The 21,223-nt window shown below is 43.3% G+C and overlaps 1 protein-coding gene across 2 annotated transcripts in view; it reads left to right on the top strand.

Moving 5' to 3' along the window:
* The window catches only part of ABCB1 (ATP binding cassette subfamily B member 1), a 108,878-nt gene extending 90,446 nt beyond the window's left edge, over positions 1-18,432 (top strand). Inside the window, exons 23-28 of one of the 2 annotated variants that reach the window (XM_060108867.1) lie at positions 1,369-1,509; positions 4,237-4,393; positions 4,885-5,082; positions 13,269-13,475; positions 16,918-17,064; positions 17,855-18,432. In XM_060108867.1, the coding sequence (XP_059964850.1) occupies positions 1,369-1,509; positions 4,237-4,393; positions 4,885-5,082; positions 13,269-13,475; positions 16,918-17,064; positions 17,855-18,058 (1,054 nt within the window). In that variant the 3' untranslated portion in view covers positions 18,059-18,432. Of the gene's footprint in view, positions 1-1,368; positions 1,510-3,977; positions 4,022-4,236; positions 4,394-4,884; positions 5,083-13,268; positions 13,476-16,917; positions 17,065-17,854 lie in introns of those variants that run through there. The other variant, XM_060108871.1, reaches the window with a different exon arrangement.
* Positions 18,433-21,223: the final 2,791 nt, after the last annotated feature.

Here is a 21,223-nt window from a genome sequence, read left to right as displayed (position 1 = left end):
GGAACCAATTGGGAAGCAATTATAATTAATCCAAGAGAGGAATCACAAGACCTGACCTAAGGCAGGGACATCTCTGAGGCAGAGCCTGTAAGAGCAGATAACTGAGGGGAGGGGAGGGAGAGAGGATGTCGAGAATGACTCTGATGCTACATTTGCATGATGACGCTATTACATGTTCCCACTGGGAATGAGTTTTTCTGGAACATGAAATTTGAGGTATCCGTGGAACCTGAGGGGGTGGTCTTCCTGGGTACACCCTTCCTTCTTCTCTTTACCCTTCTCTTATGCAGACCTTCTGTTCTTCCTTTAATGAACTCACAGTGAGGGCTCTAAAAAGTGATGTGAACATAAGCAAGCCCATCCTCTCTGAGTCTCCTTTCTTCTTTTTTGTTTTTTGTGGTACGCGGGCCTCTCACTGTTGTGGCCTCTCCCGTTGCGGAGCACAGGCTCCGGACGCGCAGGCTCAGCAGCCATGGCTCACGGGCCCAGCTGCTCCGCGGCATGTGGGATCCTCCCGGACTGGGGCACGAACCCGTGTCCCCTGAATCTGCAGGCAGACTCTCAACCACTGCACCACCAGGGAAGCCCTCCTCTCTTCTTTTATCAGTGGGTTTTCAAAGTTTTTAAAATGAGAGTAGAGTCTTTTTTTATGAAAAAAAAAATCACTTGAAATCCCAGTATATGAAACAGATAAAAGCAGAAGTTGATCTGATTGAAGCAGGAGTAGGCGGCCCAGTCACTGGCCAACTCACCAGCCTCTTGCACCTCTACATCGCCCAGTTCCATGTGGATCAAAAAATCCACGTGTTAACTCCTTTGCAGAGCCTTCTCTAACTCCCTTAGAGGGTTAGTGCTTCTCCTTTCTTCCTTTAACACATGATTCATAAGGTACTTCCATTGCATAAATAACAATCCAACTTGACTCCTGGGTCCCCAAGGGCAAGAACATGCCTGGTTCCTTTGTGTTGGCCCTTCATTGTCCCTTCAGCTTGTGGTGTTGGGTCAACGTGTGTTGAACAAATGTTTACTATAGAGTATGTACATATTATATGTCCAAGGGTGGGGGAAAGGGAAGGAATTTATTAATCCCTAACAAACTCTTCTTGTTGTCTTTGGCTTATTTTAACTTGACCTCAGTGCTTTGAGGTGTGGTTAATTCTCCATTAAAGATGAAGACACTGAGGTTCAGAGACTAGGCATTTTCCTAAATTCTCACAAGTGGTGATGTGAGGACCAAACTTAGTGTTTTGGAGACGACACCCATTTTTGTCTGCTACACCTCCATACCCCACTGCTAACCCATGAAAGGTTATGTTTTAAGGACTGAGAATTGAAAGTCAAGTAAGCTTCAGAATATCTTCTTTTCAGAAACTCTTTGAGGAAAGCACACATCTTTGGAATCACATTTTCCATCACCCAGGCAATGATGTATTTTTCTTATGCTGGCTGTTTCCGTTTTGGCGCCTACTTGGTGGGACATGGCATCATAGACTTTCAGGATATTCTCTTGTAAGTATGGGGGTCGTCTTTACAGTTAACTCTAGAAATCAAACCAAGGTGCACGTTTCATGCCTGGATAGAAAACCTTACTGTGAAGCTTCATGAAGAGATTTTGGTCATTCAGAAGATGGCATTTTGCCTCTGAGTCTCCGTGTATTATCCTGGAAGCATCTCATTTCATTTGGGGAAGCTGTGTCTACCCTCCTCCCCGATGCTGACTCACACATTTGACCTTCTTGGATCCATGGCTAGCTGGAGTGGTGATTCATTGAGGGGTTTCCAGAAGGCCTGGGTGTTTGGGAAGAAGCCTAACCCAGGGCCAAGTACCTGGTTCCTTTTAAAGGATTCTGAACAGGGCGGCCAAAGAATGGGTGTGGAGCACTGAGTTCTGAGAGCCCCGGAAGATTGCAGGATAAATTTGCTTTCTTTCATAAGAGAAAAGCAGTTAGAAGGTAAGAGGTGGAGAAATGCAGAAGTGACAAAGGAAAGCTCGATTGGAGTATCTGCTCCATCACTGTGAATGCAGAAAACTGTACCTCAGTTAGGAGAAGACAGACCTGGACTTAACTTATATTTCTAAAATACTAAAATATGCAGTTTGGTAGTGAAAAATACATGTAATTTTTCTGAGTGTCTAGTTTTGGTGATGGCTGAACTGCCCTTTGATACCATACCATGATTAGTGGTGATACAGTTTTACATTTAAAGCAGCATCATCGAAGCCTGGGAATATGTGTTAGTATAATATTTCCATCCTATTTAGACATTGACTTGTGCATGCATTACAGTTTTCTCAGAATGACTCCAACAGAAGATTTAAAGTTTCCACTCAACATCTTTCTGATCATTGATATGCAGGTGCTATTTATAACTATAACCAAAAGATCAAAGCCAGGCATCATTGGCATTGGTGCTTTGATTAGATAATTATCTGATATATTGCTTTACTCTGAGGTTAAGGTATTCAATTGATGGAAATTGCCTACTCTTGGACTTTCAGATTCGGAAAATCCATCTTCCAAGTAAGGGATAGGGGAGACCTGGCTGAGGAGCAGTCCTTTTTAAACAGATTCCACAGGTCTAAATGATAACAAGCCCAAGATGAACCATCTGTGTGATTTATTTAGAGCTATTAAAAGGAAAAAAGAAAAAAACACTGTGTGCTACGTTAACTCAGGAATAGAGTCCAAAGGAATGGACCTGATGGACTCATGGCATTATTCTGGGAGATCCCTAATATTATGTCAGTTCCTGGTACACTGTTTAAAAAGGCTTTTTTTTTTTTTCCCCCGATACGCGGGCCTCTCACTGTTGTGGCCTCTCCCGTTGCGGAGCACAGGCTCCGGACGCGCAGGCTCAGCGGCCATGGCTCACGGGCCTAGCCGCTCCGCGGCATGTGGGATCTTCCTGGACCGGGGCACGAACCTGTGTCCCCTGCATCGGCAGGCGGACTCTCAACCACTGTGCCACCAGGGAAGCCCTAAAAAGGCATTTTGATAAACGTGTCCAGAGAAGGGCAGCTGAAATGTTGAAAGTGACGGGAGTTACCAAAGGTGCAAAGGGTTTTGAAAATAATATTCCAGTACTTTGAAGGGAAGTATTATGCAAAAGTATGTACATTTTTCTTGGTTTGAAAAGGAAATTTTTAACAATAGACTTCCTCAATTAAACTTCCTCTGTCCTAAAACCAAGGATGGAAGCTAGCTTAGGGGATGTGCCCTGGCACAAGCGTTGAGAGCTGGACTTGACATTCTGTGAAGTCCTTCCCAACTTTAAGCTGCTATGACTCCCATGTCGTAGATTAAGAATGCCGATGCAGGGAATTCCCTGGCGGCCCAGTGGTTAGGACCTGGCGCTTTCAGGGTGGTGGCCTGGGTTCGATCCCTGGTGGGGGAACTAAGATCCTGCAAGCCATGTGGCATGGCCAAAAAAAAAAAAAAAAAAAAGAATGTCGATGCATCTTGAGAGCAGCATGATATCTGGCTCTTTAAGGAACTCTCTGTGGTACAGTTCACAGGTTTTCTAAGAATCTGATGTAATCCAGCAAAACGCCTATATCCGTTATTGATTGCCACAAATAACGCTGAATGACAACCACCCACTACCCACCCAGTGACACACGATAATAAACATTTATTTTTGCCCTTAAGTTTGGGGGTTAGCTGGGCAGTTCTGCTGATCTGGGCATAGTGGATCTCAGCTGGGCTCGATCTTGTGTGCAATGAGTAACAGGCTGGTTGGCTGGGGCCCACGGCACTCTTCTGTCTGTGCCTTGTCCTCTAGCAGCTGGGTGGGCTTGTGGTAGTGGCGGGGAGAGAGAGAAGCATGCAAGTCCCCCTGAGTCATAGGCTTGGACCTGGCAACAGTCACTTCCGCCACATCCTGTTGGCTAAAGCAAATTCCAAGGCCAGCCCAGATTCAAAGCTTAGGAAAGCAAATTCCAAGGCCAGCCCAGATTCAAAGCTTAGGAAAACAAATTCTACTTCTTCAGTGGAGGAGCTGCAAAGTCACTTACAAGAAGGTGAGGACACAGAGAGAGATGAAACATGGGGTCATTTTACAATCAGTCAGTTACACGGATATAAACTTATAAGGAAAAGTGTTTTTGTTTTTTTTTTTTGAAACTTTTTGACTAACGTTGTGACTGTTTGAGACAGTGCTCTCTGGGTGTAGGAGTGTCACCTTTCTAGCAATGCAGTCCTAACTCTTTGCACGTTTTGTCTTTGTCGTTGGCAGAGTGTTCTCAGCCATTGTCTTCGGCGCGATGGCTGTAGGACAGGTCAGTTCATTTGCTCCTGACTATGCCAAGGCCAAAATGTCAGCAGCCCACGTCATCATGATCATTGAAAAAACCCCTGTGATCGACAGCTACAGCACGGAAGGCCTAAAGCCGGTCAGTTTGATGTTTCAATTATATGATCTGCTCCTAACTGATGAATTTTAGTATTCTAAGTGGAAGTTTAATAAAATCTGTGCTTTTTTTATTTGGTGGTAATAAAATGAAAGTTTCTCTGTCATTTTAGTTCATTTTAGTAAATGCTGATAATACACGTTAACGCCTAGTACTTCTGTAGAACAAAGCCACACAGATGTAGAAATACTGCCCATTTTATACACAAATCCTGCTAATCAGGTTTTATTATATGTAGGTTACCCTATTCTTGGGGAACAGATTTGAGTTTTCACATTTGTATTGTGTTAACGAGACACGCTATGAAAACACTGGCCCTTTTCGATCTTATGTATTACATTTTAGCAGTGACAAATGAAGCCTGACTGTAGTACAAGTTCACTACCTTCTGATACCTGGCGGTAGAGAGGGTTGGCTATTGTGAATTTTCAGGATTGCAGCCATCACATGTACTGTTACTGTTCTGATTTTAGAATACAGTGGAAGGAAATGTGACATTTAATGAAGTCGTGTTCAACTATCCCACTCGACCAGACATCCCAGTGCTTCAGGGGCTGAGCCTCGAGGTGAAGAAGGGCCAGACGCTGGCCCTGGTGGGCAGCAGCGGCTGTGGGAAAAGCACGGTGGTCCAGCTCCTGGAGCGGTTCTACGACCCCTTGGCTGGAACAGTGGTGAGCACACTTTTTTTTCTTCTTTTGAAAAACATGTTATTGGAGTAGAGTTGATGTACAGTATTGTAAATCATTCCGCAAAGTGATTGAGTTATGCATATACATATATTCATTCATGTTCAGGTGCTTTACCTGTATAGGTTATTACAGAATACTGAGTAGCGTTCCCTATACTATAGGGAACATATAGGTCCTTGTTGGTTATCTATTTTATATATAGTAGTGTGTGTATGTTAATCCCAAGCTCATAATTTATTCCTCCCTGCCATGTTTCCCTTTTGGTAACCCTAAGTTTGCTTTCTATGTCTGTGAGTCTATTTCTGTTTTGTAAATAAGTTCATCTGTATTATTTTTTGAGATTGCACATATAAGTGATATTATATGATATTTGTCTTTCTCTGTCTGACTTACTTCACTCAGTGTCATAATCTCTAGGTCCTTCTGAGCACACTTTCTTATTCAGCTCATTTCAGTTTTTTCATCTTCTAAATGCCTAGATGTATTTTTTTTCAGATTTTTTTTTTTTTGATGTGGACTGTTTTCAAAGTCTTTATTGAATTTGTTACAATATTACCTCTGTTCCATGCTTTGGCCTTTTGGCCGTGAGGCATGTGGGATCCCAGCTCCCCGACCAGGGATCGAAGCCGCACTGGAAGGCAAGGTGTCAACCACTGGACTGCCAGGGAAACCCCTGCCTAGATGTATTTAATTCTCAACTATAAGCCATGGCTTTACAGACTTTTAAACAATGGTCCCACTTAAAGTCTGACATCCTAGATATAGTCTCCAAGCTGTGTCCACTGCCCCAGCCAACTTCTCCAGCCTTTCCCTCAACCCTGCTACTCTACCTTCCTCTGCAAGCAGCCTTTTTACCAGCCATCCCCCTTCCCCTGGTTAGGTCTCAGTTTACATGAGCAGATGCAGGAAAAAAAAGCCAGAAAGACAGAGGAGGGGTGCTGAGAGAGACTAGTAAGATGGAAGCCAGGGATGGGAAGGGTTTTCAACAAGGAGAAGGTAGTCGGCGCTGACAAATGCCATGGAGAGATCGGGTAAGACGGAGACTGAAAACACATGGGAGGATTTGGCAGTTAATGGGCTGCTTCTGACATTTCACAGTCTTCTCCATGAAGTGATGGTGGTAGGAAACTGTTGAGCATGGCTGAGGTGTGGTTAGGGGGGAAATGGAGACTGGGCCAACGGTAGACTAGCTAGATCAAAGGAGAAGGAAAGGAAAATAAAAATGGGGACGCAGAGCCCAGGGAAGATGTCTAGCCTGGGGAATCCTGAACATTTTTATGGCTGAGGATGAGGTAAAACCATTGATGGAGAGGGGGAATTCAAACACCTTCTAAGGAAAAAAAAAAAAAAAGCGAGATCAACAAATTTGGGAAACAGATAAAGAACATAGAGGGATTCTCTTCTGTTTCCTGAACTAAAAGAGTAAGTGAAGGGTCAAATTTATTCATGCAACTTTCAATAAACTGTCAGTGAGTTCCTGTCAGGGACTGTCTTAGGTACTGGGAATGAGATAGGAGTCTTGAAGGGAGTAGTGACATTTTATTACTATTATTACTTTTTGGCCGTGCTGCGCAGCTTGTGGGATCTTAGTTCCCCAACCAGGGATTGAACCCGGGCCATGGCAGTGCAAGCGTGAAGTCCTAACCACTGGACCTCCAGGGAACTCTCGGGAGTAGTGGATTTTTAAATGACTATAATGGGGACTAGGAAAAGAATCAAACTAAGAAGGAATGAAATTTAGAGGAAAACATTTTCATTATGTAGGCACTGAGTTACTGGTCAAACTCAGAGGTGATATTCAAAATATTCAACAATTGGAATGGGCCTGGGCACTGCCCATCCACGATGGACACCTACTTTGTATAGTCAGACCGATGCCTGCCAGCTCTATGTGGGCCCTACTTGCGTTAATGATTGATGGGAAAATAGAGTTTTCATCCTGTAGGCCAGGGCCCTTTTCACTTCCCCATGGTAATCACAGTTACCATAAATACTTCTTATTGTATTCACAGACAGTGATGCCTTTACTCAGTCGATTCTTTGACAGTTGTGGAAACTTTGTTCTTCCTTAAGCTTTGTTCCTTATTTGTACTACCTTGTTTTATATCTTCTGTGAATTCTGACTTCATGCTTCAATTTTGTGGTTAAAGTTTGGACAGAGAACTCTCAGTGAAAACCTTGCTGACACATGAAGCAATCAGAGGAGGAAATTTTAGCTCTCAGACACTGATGATGGTCCTTAAGAGACATTTCTTAAACAGTGTGTTAAATGTTGAGCTCTAATGAGTTATAGGGGATGGTGTCTGTCCTCAAGGATTTCAACTGAAAAGATGGGACGTATCCTTCCATGAGTTCTATTAAAGAAGAAGATAGGCCTAGAGCTAGTTCTTAAGGGATAACTAGAGCTGGTAGCATAAAGCTGTAAGGGTGAGCAATCAAGACATCTTTCGATGAAAGAGAGAACGTGGCTGTGGCTGGTGATTGATTTGTTCCCAATGCAGCATACAGGCCAGTTTGGCTGAAATAGCAGATTTCATTAGAGTAATGGTTCTCCAACTTTTTTGATTATAACCCACTTAGGAAAGACCAAAAGAATTCTCCCCCCTCACCCTTACTACATTCACAGTCACTGTAGTGGGAAAAAACACTTGGTGTTAATAGTGTTGGAGTTGAAAACAACAATGGTAAACATACGTGCAGTAATTAGACAAGAAGAAAGTAAAGCAATTAATGATTATTCTCCATGTTCATAAGTACAAGGGGAGCAAAATTTAAAACATGGACCGTATCAGTTATGGTTCAGTGTAGGAAACAGAAACTGCTCTAGGTATTTCAAGCAGATACATATTCAATAAGGGGAATTCGGTGCTTACAGAATCACTGGAAGGGCTGGAAGGTGGAAGTAAAAGTAACCGTCAGCACTGCCAACATTCCAGTCACAGCATCTCCGCTGGGGTCCCGTGGCCAGGAGCTTGCAGGAAGTTATGCCAGGGTCACAGCTGCTCCAAACCTGAAGACACAAGACCAGAGTCTGGGTGTTGTAAAAACGGCTGCCGAAACACAGGGGTTAGTTTACCATGGCCTCTGTCTCCCAGATTTTGCGCACTGCATCTCACTGGTAGAACCTCAGTTACTTCTAGAACAAGAAGCGAGCCTGGGAAACAGTCTTTAGTCCTCCACTCCCTTGATAAGTGGAAGGACAGACGCAGGAGAATATGGAAATGAATGCTGAGTGTATAGGACAGTAACCATCTCAAGACAACACTAATCATGCCCTGAACACAAAGTGTCCTCCTCCACTGCAGGGAATACGAAGATCTGCTCCTGTGCATTTACACCAGAGCTTCGAAATACTGCCAAGTGCTCCACAGCAGCCAGACTTCTTAGTGGAAGTGCCCTCAATAGACATTAGTAAATGTGCCAAGTTTTGTTTATGAATGTCAATTAGTGACCCTGAATAACTCAGTTAATAGGTTATTAGTGATTAGTTCTTTCTTCTTCTTTTTTTTTTTTTTTTTTTGTGGTACGCGGGCCTCTCACTGCTGTGGCCCCTCCCACTGCGGAGCATAGGCTCCAGACGCGCAGGCCCAGCGGCCATGGCTCACGGGCCCAGCCGCTCCGCGGCATGTGGGACCCTCCCAGACCGGGGCACGAACCCATGTCCCCTGCATCGGCAGGCGGACTCCCAACCACTGCGCCACCAGGGAAGCCCTCTTCTTCTTTTTTTTTTTTTTTTTGCCACACCTTGTAGCATGCAGGATCTTAGTCCCCCCACCAGGGATTGAACCCACACCCCTTGCAGTGGAAGCTTGGAGTCTTTTTAAAATATTTATTTATTTATTTATTTATTTGGTTGGTTGCACCGGGTCTTAGTTGTGGCAGGTGGGCTCCTTAATTGCAGCTTGCCAGCTCCTTAGTTGCAGCATGCAGTCTTCTTAGTTGTGGCATGTGGGCTTCTGAGTTGTGGCAGGCCGACTCCTTAGTTGTGGCATGCATGTGGGATTTAGTTCCCTGACCAGGGATCGAACCCAGGCCCCCTGAATTGGGAGCTTGGAGTCTTATCCACTGTGCCACCAGGGAAGTCCCTGAGTGCATGGAGTCTTAACTGCTGGACCGCCAGGGAACTCCTGTGATTAGTTCTTGTTGCCATAAAAAATGAGTCTATGCATTTGAGCATCATTTGATCATAATGATCATTTGAAGCAAGGACTTGACCTTGAGGAGGTCGGGAAATCCTCATGACCATCAACGAGCCTTGAATCACACTCTGAGAAACATTGATCTGAGCAGAGGTTCTCAAGCTGGCGTGGATCATAATGGCCTAGAGAGCTAATAGAGAACACAGCCACCCCGGCTCATTTACGAAGGTCAGGGCCTAGCCTTTTCATTTTTATGATTTTTCCCAGGTGACCCTGATGCCAACCAGAGGTGGAGAACCTCTGAACTGATAACTTTAAAAGGTTTAGATCAAATTGTGGCGAGTCTTGCAAAACCAAGCTATGGAATTGTTCAGAGAGTGGAGTTTCCAAGTTTGGTGGGGCCTGAAAGTTGTACAATTTCAGGGACTCTACTTGAAAGAATACAAAGTTATGAACACACAATTAGATTCGAAAGTGAATATTTCCTTCAAATGAGAAAAATTCCCAGCAAAATATTAAAACCGGGGCCTCCCTGGTGGCGCAAGTGGTTGAGAGTCCGCCTGCCGATGCAGGGGATACGGGTTCGTGCCCCGGTCTGGGAGGATCCCATATGCCGCGGGGCGGCTGGGCCCGTGAGCCATGGCCGCTGAGCCTGCGCGTCCGGAGCCTGCGCGTCCGGAGCCTGTGCTCCGCAACGGGGGAGGCCACAACAGTGAGAGGCCCGCAAAAAAAAAAAAAAAAATTAAAACCTTAAAGATTCTGGTCCCTCTCCTTTTTAGGCAGGTTATCCTAAATGCTTACCCAGAAGACCTGGGCTCTCTCCCATCCAGAACACCATTCAGCTCCCAGCATTTGCCTGCAAATGGGCGTTCTTGAATCTTAAGTTCATTCGCTTCACTGAGACTCGCTCTGGTTTGAGTCTTCGCCTGACCTTTCCTTTCTTCCCTTGCCAGCCCATGCTATGCACTGCCACCAGAATCCTCTCTCCCCCTTAGGACACAGTTAGCAGCCTGTTGTCTGGGTATTACCCAGTGGGTGCCTGGGCTAAGATGGAGACATTGCACTTTTGAGGGAAGACAGAAAGTATTTTTCGATTCTGAGACACTGTGTTGCTAAAATCCAACCTGTAATGTGTAGGTCTGATCCGAGCTCCCTCAGTCACTAAGAGTGTGACCTTGCACAAGTGACTTAACTCTGCTCATGTCCTCATCAGTAAAATGGGGATTAAAATCGCATTAACCTCGCGAGCGTTGTCGTGAATATTAAACGAGAGAGGGCATGAGGTGTACTTACAAGAAGACCTATAATATAGTCAATGCTCAATATTTTATCTATGATTACCATTTCAGAGTAAATACATAGAGCAGTATAATACATATTTAACATTTGATTGTGCTACTGAAATCAGGTAGTAGATTTAAGTTTAGAATAGAGATAGCTCGTCATTTTAATTTAGACTTTCATTGTTTTTGTTTATTTGTTTGTTTTTTGGCCTTTCATTGTTATTGTCAATGTGTTACTTTAAGTATTTAGGCCAGTATCTTTTTTTTTCTTTTTTCTTTTTTTTTTTTCCGCCGTGCCACACAGCATGTGGGATCTTAGTTCCCCAACCAGGGATCAGACCTACAGCCCCTGCATTGTAAGTACAGAGTCTTAACCACTGGACCACCAGGGAAGTCCCAGGACCAGTATCTTTTGAGCAGTGTTCACTGACTCCCTGGACTTCCTTGGTCTTCCCTCAGACGGCCAAAGAAGCTCTGCGTTGATCTTTTTACATTTGGTCTTCTAAACGTGTTTCTCCTAAGGAAAGGATTCTTTAGCAAACACAGGTTTTAAATAGTTTGTAGTTGATGTGTATAGCGTGGGGATGAGGAGGCCCAAACGTCATCTTTTTTTTTTTTTTTAAGCAGAGGCTTCTTAGAAGCCCATATGATTTAAATTTATTTATTTATTTATTTATGGTTGTATTGGGTCTTCGTTTCTATGCAAGGGCTTTCTCTAGTTGTGGCAAGCGGGGGCCACTCTTCATTGTGGTGCATGGGCCTCTCGCTATCGCGGCTTCTCTTGTAGCGGAGCACAGGCTCCAGACGCGCAGGCTCAGTAGTTGTGGCTCATGGGCCTAGTCGCTCCGCGGCACGTGGGATCCTCCCAGACCAGGGCCCAAACCTGCGTCCCCTGCATTGGCAGGCAGACTCTCAACCACTGCGCCACCAGGGAAGGCCCAAGCGTCTTGTATGCAGTGTGATGGAGAAACTCATTAAAACTTGCTGGGATCAGTCATATTTGTCTGACTGTATTCGTTTGACAGTGTCTATTTTTTCTCCCAGGGCTATAAGCCTGGAAAAAAGTTTTTTTAAAAACTACTATTTCTTTCCTCAGATTTCCGTTTTTCACACTGTTCCATCTAACAAGATCTGCTGTTTCGCCACATCCTTGTATGGTTTTTCCTGCCTCTCTTCACTCTCTACTTCCCACCTTCACTTAACACTGTGAGGAAGCCTGGAGCATAGATGCTTGGAATAGTCTCCATGGCAACCGGACTTGGTACTAATAAGGTCATGGCTGTGTTTTCCACCCATCCTTGCACCTGCCAGCTTCACAAACAGAAGCTGTCTTCCTGCAGCAAAGACTGTACCCTACCCCTGGCCAGCTGTCTCCCAGAGGCACCCAGCCAGGTACACGGGATTCAAAGTGTATATATAGCTCAGAACATACTCATCACCACTATTATAAAAGCTCGAAACTGAGTCACTGATGTCTTCTTCAGCGAGGATGAACAGCTCTCACTTGAATGCCAGCATTCTCTTGCAAAGTAGGTCTTTGGGGCAGACACATCTGCATCAGAGAGTAAGGATTTTTATCGGCCAGGCTGTATGGGTACACCCCAGGCTTCTGCAGGATAATCCAAGGGGAGACAGGTCACTAGAGAAAGGGCAGCCTCTCCCTCCAGCTCCTTTGGGTCAGATCCAAATCGCAGACAGTCCTTCACATACCCTGTGCCCAGCACTGTGCTCAGTAGGGTTCATACATGACTTCATTTAATCCTCAATTCTGTGACTTTAGGAATTATCATTCCCATTTTACACACAAAGAAACTGACACATTAATTCACATTCCTAAGATCAACAACGATTTAGAGATATAACAGCCACCTTTTGATGCTCACTTCTGTTTCATTTAAGTCCTCAAAAACTTGATCCTAACTAACAGGTCAGATCAGAAACGTGACGTACAAACCTATTATATGGTATAGCAGTTAGTTATTTCCAATCTAATGGTGGCTACTTTTCCTGTGAAAAATCAATACATAAGAATAAGGATGCCAGAATACATCCCAGCATTAGAATGCATTTTATTAGCTTCCTGTGGCAGCTATAACAAATTACAGCAAATTTAGTGGGTTAAAACAACACAAATTTATCTTACAAATTCTGGAGGTCAGATGTCCAATGTGGATCTCACTGGGCTAAAGTCAGGGTGTCATCAGGGCTCTGTGTCTTCTGGAGGCTCTAGGGGAGAATCTGCTTTCTTACCTTTTCTAGCCCGTGGCCCCTTCCGGCATCTTCAAAGCCGGCAATGACCGGTTGAGTCTTTCTCATATTGCTCCACTGTGATACACACTCTCCTGCCCACCTCTTGCACAGTTAAGGACGCTTATGATTATGTTGGGTCCACCTGGATAATCTAAGGTTACCTTGTCATTTTGAGATCAGCTGATGAACAACCTTACATCGTAATTCCATCGACACTTGTGAATAACATTCGCAGGTTTCATGAAAGAGAACATGGATGTCTTGGATGGAGGAGAGGTGCATTATTCTGCCTACTGCATGCATAGGGTTAAAACAGAAGAAATATGATGGTTCCTCAAAGCATACAGTTATGACCTTATTCCGTTAACCTTGACAATCCAAACTGAAAATAACAAAATCTCATAATAACTTGGCAATCTTAATGTGTGAAATAACAATATTAATTTTGCTAAATTCAAAAAATGTGCTGGTTCTGAAGATGATCTCTTGTTTTCAGCTAATTGACGGCAAGGAAATAAAGCACCTGAATGTCCAGTGGCTCCGAGCACACATGGGCATCGTGTCCCAGGAGCCCATCCTGTTTGACTGCAGCATCGGTGAGAACATCGCCTACGGGGACAACAGCCGGGTCGTGTCACAGGAGGAGATCGTGCAGGCAGCCAAGGAGGCCAACATACACCCCTTCGTCGAGACGCTGCCTGATGTAAGTCTCTCTCCAAAGAAGGTGGCTGGGAGCCTGTGGCAGCCCCCCGACCTATGCTTGTGACTTCTAAAGGGCTGGATCCCAAAGGTGAAATGAGCAACTAAAACACACGTCCACCTGTATATAAGCATCTGCCCGCACTTCCCATCCCCAGTGAATGTGAGGTTTACCTGATCACCCGACTTACTCCCTGTGAGCAGCCTGACTGGAAAATACATATGCCTGGGAGGGCTTTCCCTCCAAGTCTGGGTGCAGGGCCCACAGAAGCAAGAGTGACCCTCCCCCACCATTTCTCTCCCAACCTTCCTTCCTTGCACCTCCTTGCCGCTCTCCCCCAAGCCTCAAACCTCCCTCTGTGGAGTCGGGCCAGGCCAGGGAACTGGCCCCATGCCAGAAAGAAGGCTCTGAGTAAGGCTGAGCCATTGGAGTGTCATCTCTCACCGTTGCACATTCCATGTGCCCCAACCTCTGCTTGTAGGGCTGATTATTGAAACCTTCCCTGGGCTGTTGTCCCACAGATGCCTTCTGAGTTCCTCCTAGGAAGTTAGGTAAATGGAACCTCTTGCCCTCTCTTAAGCCTCTTAGGTCCTGTATTTTGCATTGCAATCTAGACCTATCTTCTCTAACCCACCTGCCCCCCATTATCATAAGTTATGTTCTTTATTTTAAGGAAGTGCCCCCCTAAAAAATAAAGCTCAGTAGCCTGAAACTGGCGGAGAAGGTCCTCTCCTCATGGGGAAAGATGGCAATGCTTTATGGCCCCAACCCTCTCCCAAGATTTCCTTTTCTGGAGGCTCTTCTTTGGATAACTGCTGTCACCACACATCATAGGCCCCAGGGAAGGGCGTTGTCCCCTCCCCTCCTTTAACCTTCTAGACCATCTGTGGATAATTGGCCCTTCGCAAGGCTAGAACATTTAAAGCATGTAACTTTAATTCCCTTTACTCATGGCGAGGTCAGTGTTCTCAAAGTCTGGGCGTTGGCCAGAACATCAGCGTCACCTGGGATCTTGTAAGAAATGCAAATTTTCAGGCCTGACCCCAGACCTACTGAATCAGAAACTTGGAGGTAGGGTCTAGCAATCTGTGTTTTAATATCCCAGGTGATGCTGATGCAGGTAAAGTTTGAGAACCACTGGGCTAGGGGTTAACAAAGGCAAATAGAGAGAGTAATTATTATCTAGCTTATGAAATATCCCTTGTCCCTCTCACATTTGTCTACCACCAGGACCTACCTTTCTGGGCTCTGGGCTCTGTCTACAGAGCACACCTGTAGACATCATAAGTCTTTTCCTCAATGTCTAGACCTGGAAAGAGAAGGCAAAACCACTTAAGTCCTATTTTCTGTCCAAGGACCTAATTCTTCACCTGAGTGGTTCACACTAGGATTTACCTCACCCTGCAGGGTGCTGGTCTAGTTTCCTCCTCTGAGGGGTACAGCCCTGCCTTTATCTGCCGCAACAGGGTCGATACTGTGGCAGTGCAGCCTGGCAACCTCTGCACCCTCATAGGACTCGCTCCAGTGCTCTGGCCTCCCTGGTGGCTGTAGCTCTGGGTTGGGCCAGTCCATAGCATCTGCCGGAACCTCCCCTGGGCTCGCTTACTCCACCTGCAGGTGGAGAGCTCTATGTTGAGTGCCATAGAACTAAGGTTGCCAGAAATAGCAAGTAAAAACAGGCAACCCTATACATAGAATGAATTTTTTTTTAATTGAAGGATAGTTGATTTACAATGTTGTGTTAATTTGTGCTGTACAGCAAAGTGATTCAGCCATATATATATATATATATATATATATATATATATACATACACACATTCTTTTTTTAATATTCTTTTTCATTATGCTTTATCATAGGATACTGAATATAGTTCTCTGTGCCATACAGTAGGACCTTGTTGTGTATCCATTCCATATATAATAGCTTACATCTGCTAACCCCAGCCTCCCACTCCATCCCTCCCCTCCCCCCTTCCCCCTTGGCAACCACAAGTCTGTTCTCTATGTCTATGAGTCTGTTTCTGTTTCGTAGACAGGTTCATTTGTGTCATATTTTAGATTCCGGAAATGTATAAGTGATATCATAATGGTATTTGTCTTTCTCTTTCCGACTTAACTTCACTTAGTGTGATCATCTCTAGTTGCATCCATGTTGCTGCAAATGGCACTATTTTGTTCTCTTTTATGGCTGAGTAATATTCCATTGTATATATTTACCACATATTCTTTATCCATTCATCTGTCGATGGACATTTAGGTTGCTTCCATGTCTTGCTATTGTGAATAGTGCTGCTTTGAACATAGGGGTGCATGTATCTTTTTGAGTTATAGTTTTGTCTGGATATATGCCCAGGAGTGGGATTGCTGGATCATACGGTAATTCTATTTTTAGTTTTCTGAAGAACCTCCATACTGTTTTGCGTAGTGGCTGTACCAGCTTAACATTCCCACCAACAGTGTAGGAAGTAGAACGTGAATTTTAAAGTCAAACTCTGGATGTCAGAATCAGAGCCCACAGTTTGACTAACATTTCAGCCTGGCAAGGACCTGAAAATAAAAAGATAATATGGTTTTTTTAGGTTACATATTACATTTCTGCTCTCCCCTAAATACCCTATTAATTCCTGTACTTATTGTCATATTGGATACTTAGTGAGCATTACCTACTCTGGGAAACAATATGTGAAAAATTTCAGGAGAACTCTGAAAACAAAAGTAAATCAGGAGATTTCAGCTTTTCAAGTTAGATATCGAATAGAGTTTCTTAGCATCCATTAAAATTGTTGAAGCTTTGGAGATAGTCTTATAAAAACAGAGAGCAAAAGGCTAGCATCCCAAGAATTTCTTCCCTTCCTCACTTTATTTTTTTTAAAAGGATATCATAATCGACATTTTATTTTTTTAACATCTTTATTGGCATATAATTACTTTACAATGGTGTGTTGCTTTCTGCTGTATAACAAAGTGAATCAGTTATACGTATACATACATCCCATATCCCCTCCCTCTTGCGTCCTTCCTCACTTTAAAATAATGCAGAGAGCATTACCTGCTGGTTATAAATAAAATGAGTTTCAATTATTTTATTATGCATAGCCTGTTAAATCAAATTTCCTTCCTCCTACCAATCTTTGTCCCAAATGCAATGAAACCAGAAGGCTGGAAGAGCCTCACATGGCAACAGTCATCTTCCTCATAAATATGTTGGCTTGTCTACACTAAAGCATAACTTTTAAGACCCAAATGTCTGTTTTCAAGAAGAGAGGTTAATCCTGCCACTTAGAGCTATGTTTTTGTTGTTTAACTCTCCTTCAACCCATTCTTAGCTTCTGAACCTAAACTTTTTTGTGTATATGGAAGTGGTTATCCTATTTTCTGCAAGCAAACTCTATTTCAGAAATTTATCAGTTCTACTTTTCATAATAACAAAACCCTATTTACAGAAATATAACACCAGAGTAGGAGACAAAGGAACTCAGCTCTCTGGTGGCCAGAAACAGCGCATTGCAATAGCTCGTGCCCTTGTTAGACAGCCTCATATTTTGCTTCTGGATGAAGCTACATCAGCTCTGGATACAGAAAGTGAAAAGGTAAGAATTTAATGTGGACTCATTCACACTTGAAGCAGTTGTCCCTTAAAAGGTTTAAATTTATGCTTCTGTCTTCTACAGTAGAGAACAAAATTCAGCCAGATACTGAGTTTTGTTACTTTCAGTGGAATTTAAACACTTTCAGTAGCTGTCATTCACGAGAACTAAGATGAAACAAGGCAGATTAGTCTTATAACGCTTGTGCTCCACAAATCAGCCCCGGATCACTTTGTATTGATCTAAGAAGCTGCATTCAGGAGGCATAGTCCCATTTCTACTGGCAGCATCTCCTCAACAACTATATAAAAAAGTGGAAGCACAGAACAATGTTAAATGCTGACTGTACTTGAAGGTAAATACTAGCAATTGTTTGCAGTTTGAGAAAAAGTTGAGTGTTCAGGTATCTGAAAGATAAACTCATTCTGAGTTTTTTTTATCTTAAAAATACCAAAATTCAAGGAGGCTGTGTTTGGCCTGTGCTCAGGCTTCCTGTATTTACTGTAGTGCTAGACCAGAAGGATGCCACAAGGCTGGGCACACTACTAAGTGCTTCTAAATGATTGCATAGGCTGTATTTACAGTCATAACTTTGAGATAAACCAAATTAGGATTTAGTATTCTTCTGATACGACAGATCCCTTGCTTTGTAAAATCTATGTTATATTCCATTGACACCACTGTTAAAGAAGCAGGTATCGTTGGAGAAATTAATTGTGAGGCTTGTTATGGAGGGGAAATTCAAGGGAGTGGATTATTATGATCAGAGTTAATTTGTGTGATTATTGAACAGATTGTCCAAGAAGCCCTGGACAAAGCCCAAGAAGGGCGCACCTGCATCGTGATTGCTCACCGCCTCTCCACCATCCAGAACGCAGACTTGATAGTGGTGTTTCAGAACGGCAAAGTCAAGGAACACGGCACACACCAGCAGCTGCTGGCACAGAAAGGCATCTATTTCTCCATGGTCAGTGTCCAGGCTGGAGCAAAGCGCTAGTGAACTGTGACCATATGAGCTATTAAATATTGCCTAATATTTGTGTTAAAATATGGCATTTAATCAAAATTTTAAAAGTGAGCACTTCCTGGGAAAACTATGTAGAGTTACTTATTTAACATTTCCGTCTGCAGTGGAAGATCATTCCACCCAGTTCAGAGTCTTCAGGGACTATAATTGAAGGAACAGAAAGAAACAGCATCAACTGGAGAAAAGTAATGGCTTTAATTGCATTATAAAATTTATAGAATCATTCAAAGTAGATTTTGTTAATAAAGTGTATAATTTTTGTTTATATTTTCTTATTCAGACTGTAACTGACTACCTTGCTAAAAGATTATAGAAGTAGCAAAAAGTACTGAATGTTTGCATAAAGTGCCTATAATAAAACTAAACTTTTATATGACTGGAGTCATCTTGTCTAAAGTGCCTGTAAATCTATCATCTCCTAGTTGGACTACTGAAGATCATTTCTGCACTTTAAAAAAAGGACTTCTTTAAAAACTCTCATTAATTTTTGTAAGAATGGTTAAACAGTGTAATAATTCCTATTGTACATGTAGAACGCAGCATGAAAAGACAAAGCCATCTGGCTTCATTCTTCTTGGACTTGATCCTGCTGATTCTTGCATTTCCACTTTATGCTGGCTGCCAAACCGACCACATAGATCAATACAGGATTTTCGGGGCTGAGATGGGGCAGAGGATGGACAGTTGTGAAGTGTATACTCTGATGTACATTGAATATCTTGCATTGCTCTTATAAAGGGCTCTTACAGGATTTTAATACTTTGCATTTTTAAAAATACAATTCTTTTTCTGTTTTGATAATGCATCCCTTTTCCCAGTAATTGGTCTCTTCCAAAGTTGATCCTTCTGGCGGCAGGTGGTTAAAATGTGCCATAAGTTTACACCATCATGAAAACATGATGAAAAAGGAAAATATCACCAGAAAATGATACTCTGACTATAAAAAGACAAGCCAAAAAGCACTATAAACATGATTGAAAGTCACAAGCTGGGAGCAATATTTGCCATATTTATTATAAATAATTGGTATTGTTAATATATAAAGAATTTTAAATGGAAGAAAATGCCATCACCTCCAAGGAAAAATTGGCAGAGGACATGGTCCAGTAAATCCCAAAGAAGAAATTCAGGAGAAAGAAAGTGCACAGTCTCAAAGAAATGTAGATGAAAACAACAAACCCTTGAGGGGTAACATCAGTCCCATGGCGGAATAAGACATCTTTGTTTCTCCCTCAGCGACATAATTTGGCATCCAAGCACAGACAAAAGTACCTTTTTGGGAGCTGTGGGATCCAGCATCATATGCCAAGGAACCTAAGAGGAGTCTTGCTTCCCCATGAGTCAACTAATAGGGATAAAGACCTGGGTCCTGGCTGTGGACCCTGCAGTAGCCTGTGAACTGGCTCCAGCCCACCTTGGCCTTGGTCCAGGAGCCCCTGGAAAACACTGTCTAAGACAGTCACCCACAGACCATAGAGCCTTTGTACAAGTCCTGGTTTCCAGATGAGAAGTTCCAGCACACCTTTGGAGCAAAAAATCTCTGAGTTTGGAAGCATTGAGAGGATGAGAGGAACAGCTTGACCTGACTTGCACCACCCCTCCCCCCAAGGGGACACAGCTTAGGGCCAAGAGAGATCTCAGCCTGTGATTTCTCTCAGGGAAAGTGAGAGCTTGTGAGTGACACGTGGCTCACGGGAGGCTGCCAAAGGAGCTCCTTTCTCTCTCCCCACATCCAGAGTACTGAAACATGAACTGCATGACTGAGAGGCAGGAAGAGATGGAGAATGGCACATAGCACCCTCAGAGGGTGTTAAAGGGACACAGAGCCTGCTAACCACATTCAAGAAGCCTGCCCTAAAGCCGCTGGGAATGCCTCACCTGCAGATCCTCCAACGGGTGCACGGGTGTCCCCAGTGCTCAGTATGCCTCACCCACACAAACCCCCTGACCCTGTGGCTGGCTCCCTGTGTGTGCTCCCAGCAGCAGTGGTGAGAGCAAGATCTGGCAGATGGTGAGTGATATTCAAGCCCACAAAGAATGCAGGCTTGAATCTGCAGGCCAGGGAGAGACCACAAATGAACTTTAGGGCCACCTTTGACAAACAAAAGGGAGGCAGCCAATACATGGTTTGATGCATTGCAGATCAAGCTTAAGGATTGATCTAAGGATTGATATAAGCTTAAGGATTCTGCCACAAGAGGGAGCAAGAAATGTGGATCAGGTGTAACCAGAGGTCTGAGAAAGCCTCAGAATCACTAGCAGGGCTGATGGAAGATACTTATCTCCTGAAGCCAGTTAATAAAGACAGGAGGAGGTGACTTTAACTTCAAATGGGAAGACAGCAATGCAGAACTTCAAGGAATATGAAAAATCAAGGAAACATGACACCACCAAAGGGTCACAATAATCTTCCAGTAACCAACCCAAGACATGGAGATCTGTGATTTATCTGGTAGTGAATTCAAACATGCTGTTCTAAGGAAACTCTGTGAGTTCAAAGAAAACACAAAGACAAGTCAACAAAATTAGAAAAACGGTACACAAACAAAATGAGAAATTTAACAAAGAGAAAATATTAAAAGGAACCAAACAAATTCTGAAGCTGAAGAATACAGTGAATGAAATGAAAAATATAATAAAGAGCATCAGTAGCAGAATAGGTCAGTCAGAAGACAGAAGAGAAGAACTTTAAAGTTACCTAGTCAGAGGAGAGAACAAAGGAAAAAGAATGGAAGGGAATGAGAAAGCCTACATGATATATAGAGTCCTATCCAAAGAACCAATTTGTGAATTATTGGTGTTCTGGAAGGAGAAGAGAAGACAGAAAGCTTATTTAAAGAAATAGTGGCTAATAATTTGCCAGACCTGGGCAGAGATTTAGATCTCCAAATTCACGAAGCTTGTAGGCCACCCAACAAAATCAACCTAGAGAGATTCTCTCCAATACACATTATAATATAACTTAAAAATCGAAAACAAGGAATCTTAAAAGCATCAAGAGAGGAAAAAAAGCTTATAACTTTCAAGAGAACCTGCATAAGGCTATCAGTGAATTTCTCAGCAGAAACCTTACAGGCCAGGAGAGAGTGGGATGATACATTCAAAGTGCTGAAAGGAAAAAAAAGCCCTGCCAAT

The sequence above is a fragment of the Mesoplodon densirostris genome, chromosome 9 (assembly GCF_025265405.1).
Source record: "Mesoplodon densirostris isolate mMesDen1 chromosome 9, mMesDen1 primary haplotype, whole genome shotgun sequence".
Classification (NCBI taxonomy): Eukaryota; Metazoa; Chordata; class Mammalia; order Artiodactyla; family Ziphiidae; genus Mesoplodon; species Mesoplodon densirostris.
The sequence above is the reverse complement of the archived record's forward strand: the minus strand, read 5'-3'. Positions and strand labels throughout refer to the sequence as shown.